Source organism: Schistocerca piceifrons, chromosome 1 (genome assembly GCF_021461385.2).
Source record: "Schistocerca piceifrons isolate TAMUIC-IGC-003096 chromosome 1, iqSchPice1.1, whole genome shotgun sequence".
Taxonomy (NCBI): Eukaryota; Metazoa; Arthropoda; class Insecta; order Orthoptera; family Acrididae; genus Schistocerca; species Schistocerca piceifrons.
Window position 1 is genome coordinate 839,185,814 of NC_060138.1, and position 18,245 is coordinate 839,204,058.

General features: G+C 40.3%; 1 protein-coding gene across 1 annotated transcript in view; it reads right to left on the bottom strand.

The window, feature by feature from the left end:
• LOC124775530 overlaps positions 1–605 on the bottom strand; it is a 174,736-nt gene extending 174,131 nt beyond the window's left edge. Inside the window, exon 1 of the mRNA XM_047250364.1 lies at positions 585–605. Coding sequence (XP_047106320.1) covers positions 585–605 — 21 coding nt within the window. The remainder of the gene's footprint in view (positions 1–584) is intronic.
• Between the last annotated feature and the right edge of the window lie 17,640 nt (positions 606–18,245).

Here is an 18,245-nt window from a genome sequence, read left to right on the forward strand (position 1 = left end):
TGTTGAGTGTTCTTAGTGTGCGGCCAATAAAACGCAGTCTTTCGTTTGCCTTCCCCACAAAAGTATGTCTACGATCGTTCCAGTTTAAGTTTTACTTGGTACTGAGATGAACTGACAGTATTTCGACTTGTGTTTTGTCATGTAACCGAAAATTAATTATTGTTACTGGACGCAGCTTTCGTGTTTAATGTGTTCCTCATTCAACAGAGTACACTCCTCGTACACCACACGTAACTGATTCAAAGTATTAAATTGTTACTTACGTTCCCAAGTCGAAGTAGTCATCTAAACTTGCCGTTTTTTAAACAAAGGAAAATATTATAGTGAAATATGGCAACTAAGAAGCGGACTATCCAAATAAACAAACATTTCCGGTTCAAGTCGTTGCGGTTCAAGTCGTTGCAGTAGGTCTACTACACAGTAACGTAAATTAGGAGCAAAGTCCATCAGTAGATCGTGATCAGGAAAACGAGCCCTCATAACGCAAACCGCCACTACAAAAAAGAAGGTTTCCAAACATGTCAATGAGTAATCAAGGAAAGTGGACGCGTCCTGTCTACTGAATCGCAACGCACGTCACTTACGAGGGGCCCGCCAAGTGTCATACCCGAATCTTGCTGAAACTTCCCTCAGTGAAAGAGGGGGCAAAAAAAGCGAACACGTGTCTCGGCTTATCTGCATACACTCGACCGCTTCTGAGAAAACGACAGTCAAAGTTTTCAATGTGCTGCTGCTATAGAGTAGATACCATTTAGCGCGTAAGGATTCAGTTGCACTGATGGCATAGCGGCTACCGTCGTGACTTCTGAACTTTGCACTGCGAGTTCTAAACCCGGTTGACCCTTTTTTCCTATCACTCTCTGAATTATCTACGAATGTTTATTCCAATTTATGTTAAAACAACGTTGTCGTTATTCGTCAATACTGTGTACTGAAAGAAGTTAAAAAAATAAACTAATGAGAAAATGATGTGAAATATTTGTGAATGTCCTTTTAACCTTACAGGAACTCGGGAATCAAAGTTAAGAAGGAACGACGGTAGCCACTGCGCTACCGCTTCAATTGAATTCTCGGGCGCAAAAGGTATCTATACTATAGCAACAGCGCATTCATAACTTTGACCATCGTTTTCTCGGAAACAGTCGAGTGTCTGCAGATAAGCCGAAACACATATTCGCTTATTTTGTGATCTCCTTCACTGAGCAAAGTTTCCGGACAATCAGCGTATGGCACCTGGCGAGTTCCCCTCGTTAGTCGAGTCGCTTCTTAGCCCGCCGAGAACTATGTATGCCTCAGAGTAGATTGCGCCACTTGGAAACACGGCGAGCGAGGATAAATAGGTTTTCCTTCTTATAAGGCAACTTTCTACAACTAAAATTCACGTAGTGTTCTTCAGGTTGCCTCAGATATTTCAGAAATGTTTGTTGCGTTAGGCCGGCCGTATATTCAAAACGTAAACATTTCATTCCATGTAATATTTATCAGGATAAGACATGACAAGAGCTGACAAATCCCTTCTGTGAAAAATTATAGATTCTAAGTTGCTCCACTGTGTAATGAAACGAGTAAGGGCTTGCGATCTCTCGTTTATGCAATCGATTTCCGTGTTACACATACTTGGCCGTTGCGTTGTGGCTGCAGTCATGGAGGAGGCAGTCTGTTTCCCATTAGTGCTGTTTTCGCAGCAGATATTAACCGCGACGAATCAAGCAGTCAACGGTAAATGACCTATCTGGCTGAGGCAGGCAAGGGTGCTATAATAGCACTCCATGCAGAGGGATTTTCAAATGGCTATATCGCAAGAACTATGGGTCTTCACAAGTCGACGGTAGCCAGGTGGATTAGAGGCAAGGAAGAGGCTGGTAAGCTGAATGGAAGGCCTCATGGCCGTCGCCGCAAAACAACAGCAGCTCAGGATCAGCAGATACGCCGCTTCAATGAGAACCACCCATTTGTCAACGCACGAGAAATTCAGCAGACTTCGGGTCTCAATGTTAGCAGTAAGACCGTCGCTCGTCGTCTAAGGGAAGGTGGACTGAGAGCAAGAAGCACTGTTGTGAAAGAGACATTGACTGTTTCCCACAGAGAAGCCCGCCTTGCTTTTGCTGCTGAAAATGTCGACTAACCTCTCCAGTTTTGGAAGCAAGCGATTTTCACGGACGAAAAAGTTTTCTCTACGGCATCAACCGGAAAAAGTACTTGTTTACCGGCCGAAAAGTGCTAAGTATAATCCAGAATATATTTACAGTTGCCGAAGGAGTGGCAGGGAGTCAGTAACGGTATGGGCATGGATATCGTCCGAAGGGGGTGGGCTCCTGCGGAAAGTGGAACGAAGATTCGATGCGCCCAATTACTATAAATTATGGAGAACGTGATGTTGCCTTCTGTGACAGCAAGATTTGGCGATGATCAGATCATGTTCCAACAAGATCACTCGCCTATTCACATGGCACATGTGGTTAAGAGGTGGTACGACGACCATAGTAATATTACTGTAATGGAATGGCCACCTAAAGCAGCTGACATGAATCCCATTGAGAGTATTTGGGCAGAAATGGTCAGAGTGTAAGGGGAAATGGACAGTTACCGTCAACTCGCCGACAGCTTTCTGATGTGATTCATGACGCTTGGAATGAGTTACTTGAATCTCCTAGTTATGAGCTGTGGGCCACCGCGTTTTAGAAGTGCGGGCATTCCCATTGCTAGCTAGCTTAAGAAAACTTCGGCTAATGAACGTTTTCTGGCTATGGTAAGCGTAATGAAGAATTCGAAACATCGTAGAATACGTTTGGCAGCTATATAGCCGTTTATTTCCTGGGGTGGTGCAGAAGTATCCTACCAAATTTACTCGCTAATAACAGTATTTTGTTATTTCGATAACCATCCCGAATGATTGTCACATAAACGATGACATAAAGGTAGAAAATTCATGTTTTTGAGTCCAGAAAGCTCTACTCAACAGAAACTGTAGATAATTTTGCCATTTTCATTGCGAAATTGCCGGCTTATTCATGTCTGGGGTAATAATAGAGGGCTGTTTGCCTGGGTTGTCTGCTAGTGTAGTGAAAGGTGTTTGCTACTGCAAGGTAGGTCTGGTTTGTTTTCGGTTCTAATTTCGATGGAGGCTGATAGACTACCAGTAAAGCTATTTTAAGAAATTCTGGCGCCCCCAATACGTTTTATTGCTACCTTTATTCTGTACTGGCGGCCTGTGGATGTCAATATGAAACACTTGTAGAATTTCATACTTGTTACTGCCTACTTTTTCCGCTTCTGTCAAATACTGAATTGACTTAAGTGTGGCATTGAAGGATTTTTAACTGAATTTCATTATGAATCTTCACACATTGCTAAATTTGCACACTTTCATGGTAGGTCAGCAACGGTAATCCAGTATGACTGGTCTGAACGTTGACACAGACCGTTTCGCGGCCGAATGCGCATAATATTTTGATAATTCGTAACGATCTGGGATACTTTGTCTTACTAAAACAGTTATGTTACCTCGATAAGCTGAAATTCATTTTTATTAGTACAGTTCATACGAATTAGCGTTTCTTCTTTCATTTATATCTTATATTTACGTGTTGTGTTTAACACACTAATCAGTATTAATATAGTCTTACACATGATTGAGAACAGTCTGACAAAGTTGGGACAGTTTGTCAATTTCACGCCTGTGCGTAGTATGTTGGTAGCACTTCGTCGCTTAGCCTGCTATGCTGTGTAGCAGGCTTTAAAGCTGTGCGAATCAACATAACGGAAAGGCGAGGAGTCTCGCTCGTTTTGTCCACGACTGTACATTCAGTGGCATTTGTAAGGATTTCAAACGTTACGCACAATGCGGCATCTCAGTGTTTATGGCGCCATATTTCCTGAACTATTTGTCATACAATGATATAATTTTTCAGGTACATTCAATAAAGAAGAGATGAATTTAAAGGGCATGGCTGATGCGACATTTTACTGCATGAACAGCGATAATGTAACCAATAAAGTTTTTCCTTTTCATGTATTTGTTGGGTTGTAAGCAAGAACAATTTTAGCGAATGTCTCAAATTATGTGTAAAGTTTTTGCAAGCCACTAAGTGCTCTCGTTCTCAAACACTGGGTCAACAAAATCTGATTACTAATGCGTCTGAGCTGCACTTCTTTTTCACCCCCACCCGTCTGACAGGTAGGTGGTTGTTATCCGCACAGCGATTCTTGCCAAACAGTAAGTGACATTTATAACAAGTTTGGCTGAAATCGGTCCAGAGGCTTCGGAGCAGATGTGGAACGTTCATACATATATTTTTATAATATGTATGAATATCTTTTTTTTTTTCATCGGGTTACCATCCATTATGAACGAGGATGCACTCAGCGACTATGATCTGATATATAAATTATACAGTGCAGCGATCAGTCGTCCTTTTCATTTGCAGGTTTTATTTGGCAGATCCAGATTTCGGCTAGTCGCTAGCCATTATCAATGCACTATTTTCTAGTCTCAATGCATGTCAGCAGGGAACTGACATGCATTGATAATGGCTAGGCACTAACCGAAATTTGGATTTGCCAAATAAAACCTGCAAAAAATAAAAAGGACAACTGATTGCTGCGCTATATAATTTATAAATATCTTATTTACCGTGATCAGATTTTGATGAAATATAGCCCCTAGCTACGCTGAAGTTGCAGTGCAAATCCAATAAAATCCGCCGAGTAGTTTTGGAGATCTGTGTGTTCAGACTAACCGAGAGACAGACGCGACGGCTTTAAATAAAACTTTACGTCACGATTTCTTATTGCTTTCGTGATCCGGTTTTGATAAACTATATCCTATACGGTGCCCCAAGCTATTCTCACGTTGCCTGCGAAAACTCCATGAAAATTCGGATCGTACTTTTGGAGATTACCGTTTTCAAAGATAAACAGACACGACGGTTTTGCGGATTTATTATTAGCACAGACTTGATGTTTGACTTTTTTATACAAAATTTTCAATCATTGTGAATACTCGCATTTTTCGTGCTATCAAACTAAAATAAAATCATTTTATTTTCATTAAAAAGTAAGATTCAGATTTTGTCAATTAACATTTCCATTTGTTAATAAATATAGAATTTAAATAAAAGTAAAAACAGCGAACCAGCCACCAGCGACTATGTAAATAAGTAAAAAATGCTTTCTAACTAAAGGAGAATCCGTGATGTCCAAAGGCGACTTTCTTTAAATTTTTATTTCTGAAAATTGAGTCGCACTGGCTTAGGAAAATGATGTCCGCGCGTTGAGCTGTAAGTATGAAGAAAGTAGAAAAGTGTCAGGCCACATAGTGCTCTTGTAGCAGCTGCGAAAGCAAAAAAAGAAAAATCCTAACCAAAATCCGAGGACTATGCGAGATCAAACACCTAATTCACATTAACGTAATCGACTTTTGTCTAATTGTGCAACCTCACCATCTCTGACTGGAACGGTAAAATGTACCGGCGCGTCATCGTGTTGACACAGTGTTTCTTCATGAGTGGTCAGTAACTCATCTTCACCAGCATTTCTTATGAGGAAGTCGGGTATGTCTGCCTGGGGAGGAAAGACGTGCGGCCCAATCCAACCACCATCGAAGATACCTCCTCGTACACTGATGCCGAATTTGTGTCAACATCCACGGGAATATGTGACGTGAAGATGTAATTAATTCGAAATGTGACTATATTTAAACAGCAAGCAGCCCTCCTGGTCGGTTGCTTGTTTGATTTGGGGAAAGTTACCAAAAAGCGAGGTCACAGATCCCATCAGATTAGGGAAGGATGGGGAAGGAAGTCGGCCGTGCCTTGAAAAAAGGCATTTGCGTGAAGCAGTTTAGGAAAATCGCAGAAAAGCTAAATTAGCATGGCCAGACGCGTGTTTGAATCGTCGTCCTCCCGAAGGCGAGTCCAGTGGGCTATCCATTGCGCCACATCGATCACTCAGCCTTCCTGGGAAAATATGTTTCGTCAGTCGAAAACATTTGTATTTGACTTTGGAGGAAGTACACACGATAGTGTAGGGATCAAGTACAGAAATTGATATGTGGTCCAAAATGTGCACCTGTTGGAGGCGGTAAGAGTGGAGTAGCTACCCGTGTAGAAAGAGCCAAAAAGTATTGCAAGACGCATCACGGTTGTTGCAATGGCACAAGTACTGGACACATTCTCTTTCGTTCGGCGATGTTCACCCTTCACTCTCCTTGTAGCACCACATTTACTCTACTGATTTCGAACGTACCTGGTTTTTTACAGCCCTTTTTCTCTACTATGGTAAAAACTGTACGGACAGTTGACGCGAAATGTGGAACACGGTAGCACAAATGTTGAGCTCATCTCCCATTAACATTCGCTGTGCAGTAAGCTAACATGTCGACGTACGTAGACATATTAACTGCGATACTAAATCACCTTCATTAACGACAGAATGCCAAGTGACTGTTGATGAGGTAGCTTCTAGCGGGGAACATCATGTGGCAGCAGATGATAGTACCAAGTAAACACGCACTGATGGTAGCCTACCACACTGTTAAACAAAGTACGCGCGATAGTCAATGAGACGAGTTGATTTTGCTGTCGCCGTGACATGGAAACATTGTTCCGACGCATGTGATATTATGTATATCTCTTTTTGATGAGACATCTGTGCATCCCAAGATACAAACAATAATCATTGTGATCATTGTGGAACACCCCATAAATAGTTTTATTTGCACGATCGTTACTGCAATTAATTCGAACTCCACCTCAACCATTTCATGCTGTGATCAGTGGTGTTGCTGTCATCCATAAATCATATTGAATGAACCAAAATATGTTACACAAGATAAGGTAATTTAGTGAGTACACAGTGATAACCTAGCAAATTGAAATGGATTGCTCGCCGTAATTGGTAGTTGCAATGCTTCACAGGTGTAAACGACTGCCGTCACCTCTGTAGAAACGACATCACATAACACCGTTAGCTGCTGATCAAATTTTTGTTAAATGTGCAATAGGATTCGGTCAACGATCATTACACAGCAAAATTTTGGTTAACAGCAACAGTTACAACAAGACCTGTACGCATAAAAAGAATACAATATCAAAATTATAAAATGTATATATGATGATTATCCTTTTGGAGGTAGATACATGGCTAAATATTATTTAAAATATTACATTTTCGATCTTTTGTTCCCTTTTGACGTAGGCAGGGTCTCCCAGGAGGAATGATCGGTATTCAGTGTTATGACAGGAAGGATCATTCGAAGCATGGGCTCTAAAGTGCGTACCTTTGGAGCTATGAACGCTTCATCTTCGATACAGCGAAACAAATATCTTCTACTGCAAGCTCCTTGCTTTCCATACATTGAGAAGTGGTGGTGTGGACCAAGAGAAAAGTCTAGTAAATATGGGCTCTGGGGACTAGTGCAGCAGGGGATACAACTCGTCGGCTTTGAACAATGACGTCACAAGTCGCCAGAGAGCATGTATTACAGAGATGAAAGAGCTGAGGAGAATGTTGAGAAACAAAGGAATGCGAGAGAGATAAACATTGATCTTGTCAAAAGCATAAGTATTTTTTGACTTAAAAAAAAAAAAAATCTCACGAGATAGAATAAACTGATCCTACTTTATTAAGCAATATCTTGTCAAAAGCCGAGAAGCGATTGTTCTTAATGTTCTAGCTCCCTTCAGTACGTAATAAGTGTTTTTTGACTTAAAAAAAAAAATCTCACGAGATAGAATAAACTGATCCTACTTTATTAAGCAGCTCCCTTCAGTACCTAATAAGTGTTTTTTGGCTTTTTTAAAAAAAATCTCACGAGATAGAATAAACTGATCCTACTTTATTAAGCAATATCTTGTCAAAAACCGAGAAGCGATTCTTCTTAGTGTTGTAGCTCCCTTCAGTAGCTAATAAGTGTTTTTTTGGCTTTAAAAAAAAATCTCACGAGATAGAATAAACTGATCCTACTTTATTAAGCAATAGTGTTTTTTTGGCTTTTTTAAAAAAAAAATCTCACGAGATAGAATAAACTGATCCTACTTTATTAAGCAATATCTCGTCAAAAGCCGAGAAGCGATTCTTCGTAGTGTTGTAGCTGCCTTCAGTAGCTGATAAGTGTTTTTTGGCTTTAAGAAAAAAATCTCACGAGATAGAATAACCTGATCCTACTTTATTAAGCAATAGTGTTTTTTGGCTTTTTTTAAAAAAAAATCTCACGAGATAGTATAAACTGATCCTACTTTATTAAGCAATATCTTGTCAAAAGCCGAGAAGCGATTCTTCGTAGTGTTGTAGCTGCCTTCAGTAGCTGATAAGTGTTTTTTGGCTTTTAAAAAAAATGTCACGAGATAGAATAAACTGATCCTACTTTATTAAGCAATAGTGTTTTTTTGGCTTTTTAAAAAAAATCTCACAAGATAGAATAAACTGATCCTACTTTATTAAGCAATCACTAAAAAAACAAAATTGAAACATAACAGCAAAAGCTTATTAGAACACAGAACTGCTTTATTATCTATGCCTCGAAGTGAAGACATTACGATCTATGACTAAGGAATGACGTCATTGTTCAAAGCCGACGGGTTGTATCCCCTGCTGCACTAGACCCGGGCTCTGAAGCGCATCCCTTAAGAGCTATATGTATGGCCTGGACAGCGTAAGAATACATATATACATACTCGTTCATCTTCGTTAGTATGACACACATTTCCTCTGCTAAACAAGTTCTCGTAGGGCTTAAGATACACATTTTAGAGCCCTTGTTTACTAGAGTCTTCTGCTTCGAGTGATTCATGACCCTGAATACTGCCCATATTTTTTGTGTATGTGACTCCTGCTGTGAACCCAAACTGTGCCAGTTGATTCTTGACCGGAACTGGCCAAACATTAAAAATAATTTAAGCAGCTTACGGTGTCATAACGTCATTTTTAAAGTTTATCAAAGCTTAGAACACAAATAAGAAAAATATTTGGCACTACATTAGAGAGTCGAACGATTTCAATCGTTTTTAATCGTTCGATTATGAATACATCTAAAAACACAAAGAACAATGAACTGAGCTAACAGAATTTTCTTCATGGCATATGCACCCTATTTTCCGACTGGTGTATCGACATGATATCGCACGTGAATTACGAAACGTGCTGGCGCGTCGTTGTGACGAAACGTGAAACGTGTAATGACGGATAGAAGACTAACATATGGCGTAGAAGCTTAAAGATATATACATACATTGAACTTCGTTGCACATTGATAACGTGAAATGTTTGCATGATGGATAGAAGACTAACGCATGACGTGGACAGCGTAAGGATACATAAATACACACATACATTGAACTTTGTTGCACATTGATAAAAGCAAGCAGATACGGCAGGTATTACACGTATGTCGCTAGCAGAAGTCACAAAAAATGATGACTGCAGGAAGTTTCGTTTATGTGGGAAACATGTCTTCCAGAGACGAATATCAATCCGTAAATTTGTACAGTTGATTTTGTTAGTATTTACTTAAAATGACTTGAAAATTGTTGACGCTTTCATTCTCATTTCTAAAATAACTCAAGGGAACAGATTTTTTAAAAATGTAAATGTAACTGGACTTCAACATAAGAGTTATGTTTCACATTGCCGTAAGGTGAATTAGATCATATGATGAGATCTTTCATTTACACTGAGAGAGTTTTATCGTGAGATTATTTTGCAGCCTGCTCACATTTATGTTTTTAAGGAAAGGTGAGATTTTTATACTACAGTGTGAACATATTCTTACGTAGGATTGACAGGTCCTTATGAACAGTGTGCCAGCTAGTTCGTTTAACAATAACACGTGTAAATCAAAATAGTGCAACGACTGGCAAGGAGACTCACATTTAATTCTAATGAATTAACGTAAAGCATTCTTACATAGAGTTGTGACCGCATCGCCATGAGAGCTGAATCATCGTACTGCTCCAGAAATTTCGATGCATGGCTGACGAAAGACTCTAGAATATCCATAGTCGCTTTCCTCTACAACGTGCCAGTTTCCTGCAATGCACAAATGTGCGAATTTTGCATAAGCTCTAAAAAAGCAGAGACTCTGGCTCATAGCTGTATTCCCGTTTCAAGAAACTAGTAACTCTGAAGTCAAAGAGCAAAACAACAGATCGCGATTTAAGAAATACAAGCCACACACAGACAAATTCTGAATTTAAATACGGTACATCGGCAGAGAAATAAAATTAACAACGGTTTAAGCAAAAGTCATTACTCATGAAATTTGTATGTTACCAGAAAACACACTTAAAGATAAATATAATCTTTGAATTATATTAAATTTCGCGTTAACAGATGCAGCTTTTAGTAGGGCTGCGTTTGAGCAACACTCGAACTGTTCTAACAGGTTACGTCACAGTTACGGATATCTGTAGTTCTGTTCGATCTTCCGATTGGCCAACGATCTAGTGACTGTTGTTGCTACTACGTCCATAATGGTCCATAACCTGCGTTACCGTTTTGAAAGCGCTGTGGATTTTAATAATAAGAATACCGGTTAAACACGAACAAAAATATCCTCTATGGTACAGGTCATATATAAATATGGCACCTAATAAATAAACAAGAGATTGCAATCTGGTGCTATCCATTTCTCCAACATTCGCTCTTCCCACGTTCTAGTGGCTTCTTGTGATGGTACTGCCTCCAAGAATGGTCTTGTCGTCGTAATTTATTTTCACAATTTGAATTACAGTCAGTTTACTACGGTGTATTTCGTTTGTTAGGCATTTAATTATTGATAAATTTTCTTCCTCGTTTCATCTTAATTTTGTCATCTAGCTTTGAAACTGATTGAAATTTGACAACATTATTAGCTGTTATAATAACAGGGTTTGAAATGCTATTCTGCAACCCAGTCGATAAAACACTACCTTCTCATTACCGAACATAACACTGCACTGAATTCAGTAAAACAAATTTTCTATGGGAGAACATCCTCGTCTTTGACTGTTACCTTTACTCAAAAATCAACATAAATGTTTATGTATTCATACATATCTGTATTGCACGAGAACTCTTATTGAAGATTTGTTCAAATACAAGAACGGTTTGCCCAGTGACAAAATTTAATACTATTTTCTTCCGAATTTCACGATACTGTCAAACTTTAAGCAGAGACGTAGCACATTGTTGATAATTCGTAGTTTCTCGCGTATACCTCTCATTCGTTCCTCACGACTCAAATGTCGAGTGTTTGATCCAACAGGCTCGAATGCTGCTGCGAATCGGGAAATTTGGGGCCCGTTCGAACGCGAATATCGTTTGCCGCATCATTTTAGCACTGAAAGCTCATACGTGGAAGTGGAAAGTGATAGGATGATATAAACATTAACCAGCAATTATGTTTCTAATGCAACAAGTAAAGAGAATATGAAGACAAAACCTGTTTACACTGTTACATTGCCCATATTTTAATTGTCTAGGCAGGTCAAACAGATATTTTAAAACGCTTCTATGGCCACACAATGTAGAATGATAGGTGTTCTTTAGAAGCCCTACACATGCGCGACGGGCCGCAGCAATCCGTCACATGGGTGACCCGTCGCTTCGTAGATCGCACGTGTATTGGCAAATCGCAGCGATCGGTTGCTGATCGCTGATCGCATGGAAATCCCAGGCAATCTGATGGATCGCATATGATTCGTGAACGCAGTAGGGCTGCTTGGCTGGTTTGGTTAGGAGCGGTGTGTGGCAGTACGGCTGCGAACCTTTTTTTCTAGTTATTAAGCGGTTGTACAGTTCTGTTTCGTTTCGTTTTGCACACAATGATTGAGAACTTTATGTTAGAATCCAGAAACCTCTAATTACTCTGAGAAATGAAGCACAAGCTAGATTTGCCACATATATATTTGCAAGTAATACCTACAGTTTTCGAGCGGTTAGCATTTTTAAACTTATGCTGTAGAAGTAGAAAATTGGAAATTTGTGGTAAGGTCTTATGGGACCAAACTACTGAGGTCATCGAACCCTAGTAGAAGTAGAATTGATGGGAATTTAGTAGTAATAGTAACTTTGAGTTATTTATGAAACAATTACGCGCATCATTAAAATTTTGTAGTTCTTAACAGAATGACGTATCGTAATATTTTAATTTAAATGTTCAGGGAAAATCTGTTATGCAGCTAGATACGAGTTCCTTGCCATAATATAATTCTCCCTTCTCTCCCTCCTACAATTTACAAGAAGAGTTGAGGTATAATTAATAGTGCTGCTATTGACAAAATTTCTGTAGATTCGTCGAGATAGCAAAGTAAATTGTGTAAATACTTGAAGTTAAACTATAAGACTAATGAATGAAAAAAAGAACTGAGAATCATTAAGCGAAAAACTCATTTTATTAACAGTCCGAAACCCACTTGGTGTCCATGAAAAGCTTAATATTTTCTGAAAAGTACCCTACAATTTCCATAAAGTAGCCTACAACTTTAAAGAAAAGTGTTTCAAAACAAGTCTAATGAATTACAATTCCCACATTTTTAAAATGTTTGAATTTTTTAAAAAACTTTTTTGTGATTTCTTCCTTTTATTTTAAATGTTAATGGTGATACGGAGACCAGCTGCGACTGCTGCTAAATATAGCAGTTCATTTTCTATGCCATAACGGCTTAACACAGTGCTGTTAGCATTACTACTTGGAATTGCTTGGGAAATTTTACATGTGTGGCGGAGACGCTGCACGTAACTGATTGCAGCAATATCGCTTGTGATGGAAAACAGAACGTGTGGGGCCTTTTAGGTGACTGAACATGAATTTCAATGAAGTGCAGTGGCAGGAAGAACAGAACATACCTGCGGGTCAGTATAAGGTTACCAATACAAAACGAAATAGGGGTAATACAGGTGTGGGTATATTAATGGATAAGACAACAATAATAACTGTAGATCCAATAGTGAATAAGAAAACAGCTATGAATAGCATAGTGAGCGTGTTATAGTAGTCAAGATCGAGACAACGTCAACACCCACGACAATAGTACAAGGTCATATGCCATCTAGTATCGCAGATGATGAAGAGATTGAAAGAATGAATGGCGACATTAAATAAATTACTCAGCTTGGTAGGCGATGGGGGGACTGGAATTCGATAACAGAAAACGAAAGCGGGAAGGAGAAGTAGTAGGAGATTGCAGACTGGGGGAAGCCACATGGTACAATTTTTCTCAGAATACAACTTAATCATAGTTCATAGACCCACTTGGTTTAAGAATGATGAAAGAAGGCTGTAAACCTGGAAGAGACCTAGAGACATCGACAGATTCCAGGTAGATCACACGATGGTAACATTGAGGTTGTTGAGAACCAGAGGTTGTCGAGAGTTTCAGAGGGAGTATTAGGCAACGACTGACTGAAAAAGTAGAAATAAATATAATGGAACACTAATATGTAGCTTTGCGAGTTGAAATAGTGAGAGGAACAAAAAATCAAATACTTAAATAACGAGATGTAGCAGAAATTCTTGGATGAAACAAGGAATATTGAATTAAATTAACGGAATGAGAAAATATAAAAATATAGCAAATGTAGCAGGCAAAAGGGAATACAGGCGTCGATAAAATGAGAGTTCGGCACGTGCAAAATGGAGAGGCAAAGAATGTCTGGACGAGAAATGTAAGGCTGCAGAACGGAAGCACAGACTGCGGTTCGGATGCCACTATGATGGCGCCCCACCACTCACCGTTCGTTGCGTAATTTTTTCACTCATTTTACCCTGTGTAATTCACGGGGAGAATTTGTGCCCAAAGAAAGTAGGTTTTGAACAGGCCATGAAAGTTACGGTTTCAATAATTTATTTCATAAAGTCTCATGGTTTCATCACAGACAGTTGAATATTTCTCTTGAATACACTGGCAGCGAATACGAAGATTTCATTTCTTGAATAAGGATAAAATGCTAAGTCGCTGTAAAATGCTCGAGAGGTTTCTTACTTTAATTCATGAAACTGAAATTTTCATGACTGAAAACAACAGAAATATCTCTAAATTAAAAAATACGGACTGGTTACGTGACTTAGCACCTTTGATTGCCATTATTCATCGTCAACGGCCCATACTTCCTAACGGAAGATTCAGATAGCTTCACGCAGGCGCTTTCTTTGGTGACTCAGGAGTCCAATGATAGACTCCACATGGCGCCCGCAGGTGGGGCAAGTGTACACAACACCAAAGGAATGTTTCATTAGAGGCACTTGACTACACGCTCGTTTCCAGCTGAGCTGTTGAATCAGGCGCCGTCATGGTACTGGCTGTCATTCTTGATGATTTTCCTCCATCTTCTGCGGCCTTCGGCAAGCTAATGTATTCATATCATGCTTGATGGAATCTTTAAACCGAAAAGCGGGTGTTCAAGGGTGTCTTTTGGCAATTGTTATCGCACTAAGCAGTGTGCGTCGGGGAAGACGGGAGTGGTTCAAAAATGGCTCTGAGCACTATGGGACTTAACTTCTGAGGTCATCAGTCCCCTAGAACTTAGAACTACTTAAACCTAACTAACCTAAGGACATCACACACATACATGCCCGAGGCAGGATTCGAACCTGCGACCGTAGTGGTCGCGCGGCTCCGGACTGAAGCGCCTAGAACCGCTCGGCCACCCGGCCGGCACGGGAGTGGTCCATACGATACAAATGTCCCAGCCACCGCAGGCGATGTTATTCAGGACCATCTGATTTGTTACATGGTCCTTACACATTATGCCTAGAATGTTTTGTAAACACCGCGGATAAAAGATGTTGAGTTTACATTCTTGTTTGGCATATGACGTCCAGGCCTCAGCATCGCACAGGAGGGTGTTCAGCATGCTTCATAGACGATCATTTTTGAGGTCACCGTAAAGTGTTTGTTATCCCATACCCTTGTATAGAGCTTCCGGGAAGTGTTCTCCGCTTTGCCAATTCTTGGGTGTATTTCGTCTTCTAGATCATTTCTGACACTAGTGAACCGAAGGAACAGAAATTGTCGACTACATTCAACAAGAAGTTATATAATCTTATGGCAGGCATACCTATGTATCCTTGCGCCATAACCACAGTCTTCTTTACGTTCACAGACATGGAGAAGAGTTCGCATGCAGCAGAAAATTTGCCCACAAGCCTTCGCAGGTCGCGATGAGGACTTGCTATCAGTGCTGTATCATCAATGAATAAAAGATTACTTCAAAATAAGTTCCAACGATAGGCTTGGATCTGAGTAACGAGGCATTGTAAGGTTTCCCATCAGCCCTGGCAGTAGATAAAAAATGTGTGTGAAATCTTATGGGACTTAACTGCTAAGGTCATCGGTCCCTAAGCTTACACATTACTTAACCTAAATTATCCTAAGGACAAACACACACACCCATGCCCGAGGGAGGACTCGAACCTCCACCGGGAGGCATGTAGATACATGTCCAGGTTTGTTTCGCCGAAAGCAACGAGAAGACTTTTGTGTTAGCAGAAGAGTCAACACCGTGTTACGAATGAAGGCCGAAATGCACGCGTTTTAGCTCACGCAGGCTAGCGTGAGGAGGAAAGAACTATACTGACGTGAGGTCTGGAACTTGACAAGGAATGAAAATTCAGAAAGCGGACGTAATTAGTTTGATACTTAACTTTAATCCATTAATGATGAACGTCGCTCTTAACGGTACATGATTCACAATATTATCTGTTCAGAATACATTCTTGAAGACAGTCATTATAGTAACTGAATATGGCGCCTTGCTAGGTCGTAGCAAATCACGTAGCTGAAGGCTATGCTAAACTGTCGTCTCTGCAAATGAGAGCGTATGTAGACGGTGAACCAGCGCTAGCAAAGTCGGCTATACAACTGGGGGCGAGTGCTATGGAGTCTCTCTAGACTAGACCTGCCGTGTGGCGGCGCTCGGTCTGCAATCACTGATAGTGGCGACACGCGGGTCCGACGTATACCAACGGACCGCGGCCGATTTAAAGGCAAGTGTGGTGTCTGGCGGTGATACCACAAAGACTATATCAAACAAGGTAGAGGCCAGTACACAGCCTTGATGAATTGCTCTTTGCACATGAAAAGGATCTGATGTGCTTCCTCCTATCACCACAGGAACCTCCATATCGTCGTGAAAAGCGTTGATCATCTTCAGGACTTTAGAAGGACACCATATCTTCACTAGTAAAATATTCTGTCCCTCCTTGCTGACTGTGTCAAATGACTTATTTAAATCGATAAAAATGAATGAATAATGTGGTCTTCAGCTCGCGGCATTTTTCCTGGATCTGTCGGAGTGTGAAGATCATATCGGTTACAGATCTCTGGGCTCGCAACCTACATTGAGACTCAGAGTGCATACGCTTGGTAAGTTTGTACAGTCTGTCCAGCACCACGAGGGCAAACGCTTGTGACGAATGTTCATCGTTCCGGCGGTTTGAATTTGCGCGCCCGTCCGCGAACTTGGGTGGCGCTGGCCTACAACTCGCCTCTATATTGTCGACGTAGCGCCCTCTATAACAAGCGTGGAGTGCTTGGGGCAAGCAAAGTTACTTATCGTAACAGCTCCTGCTTGCGAGCCGCAGATGTGGTGTACCGTAGTAAGGGGTCTTAGCACAGAGTGTTGCATGTTTTTGTTCTGGGAACACAGCGATGGCCGGCAACTGTGGACTGCGGATTTCACCTAATTCGTTTGTCAGTGAGAGTTCTTAACTTCGTATCGTGTAGCAGCTGGTCGAATTTGTCCAGGCACACCTTCCAAATTGATACTGGACGGTGCATACAGATGTATTTACTACGTCGTGATCCGTTACTGAAGCCTTTAGTTTCACTGTGCACTGAAACTTTACTGCACAAGTTCTCAAACCATCCAGTTTGTCCCTTAAAATCGTTTACAGCCGAGGTCTTCATATGAGACTGGCGAAATACGCTCCGACTTCATGAATAATCCAATAATTACAGTCTGAAAAAGCCAGGTTTTCATAGGTGTGAATACTATCAGTCATAAGTGAAAAATATTGACACAAATGAAAATGAAAAAGCTGGTAGAAGCAGACCTGGGGGAGATCAGTTTGTGATCTGGAGCAATGTAAGAGCAAGCAAGGCAAACGGGGCCTACAACTTATTTTAGAAGATAAGCTGAAGAGGGGAACACCTATGTTTATATCGTATGGTGATTAAGACAAAGCTTTTGACAATCTTGACTGGAACAGAGGGCAATGGTTGTTTACAACTTGTGCTGAAAACAGACTGCAGTTGCATGAAGTAAAGGACAATAAAGAGAAGAAATCGTTGAGCAGGCGATGAGACGGGTTGTAGCTTATCCCAGACGTTATTCTGTCTGTACAACGACCAAACTCTAGAGGAAACCTAGAAGAAATTTGGAAAGGGAATTGAGATTACAGGAGAAGAAATAAAAACTTAGAGGTTTTTCAAATGACATTGTAATTCTGTCAAAGTCGGCCAAGAACTTCGAAGATCAGTTGAATGGAATGCATAGCGTCTTGACAAGAAGCTATAAGGTAACATCAATCAAAGTAAAAGAAAAGTAATTGAATGTACTCGAATTAAATCATGAGATGCTGAGCAAGTTAAATTAGGAATGAGACACTACAAGCAGTAAATGAGTTTCGGTATTTGTGGAGCAAAATAACTGACAATGAGGGAAATAGAGGTGTTATAAACTGTAGGCTGGAAATAGCAAAACAACGTTTCCAATAAAGATAAATTTATTGACATCGAATATAAATTTAAGTGAAATGAAGTGTCTCCTGGAGGTACTGGAATGGAGTGAAAGTGAAAAACAGATGATAAACAGTTCAGAAAACAAGAGAATAGAAGCGTTTGAAATGTGTTACTGTAAAGGAATGTTGAAAATGTTGAAGATTAGATGGGTAGACCGAGTAACTAATGAAGGGGTGCTGAATAGATCAGGTGAAGAAAGAAATCTGTGGCACAGCTTGATTGAAAGTGAGGATCACTTGATAGAACACATCCTCAGTCAACAACGAGTCGTCAGTTTCGTAATAAGACGTGCAACAGGTAAAAATTGTAAAGGGAGAACAAATCTTGAGCACAGTAATCAGCTTTAAATGAATGTAGGTTGCCATAGTTACAGAGATGAACAGTTTGGGGCAGAACAGACTAGTGGCGGACTGCATAAAACCAGTCTTGGAACTGAAGAGCGTGAAAAAAGAACGTTCAGTTATCCATCAGCAGCACTGGAGATGGCATCTATATTGCTCACATTTCAGTGACCCAGGATTGTGT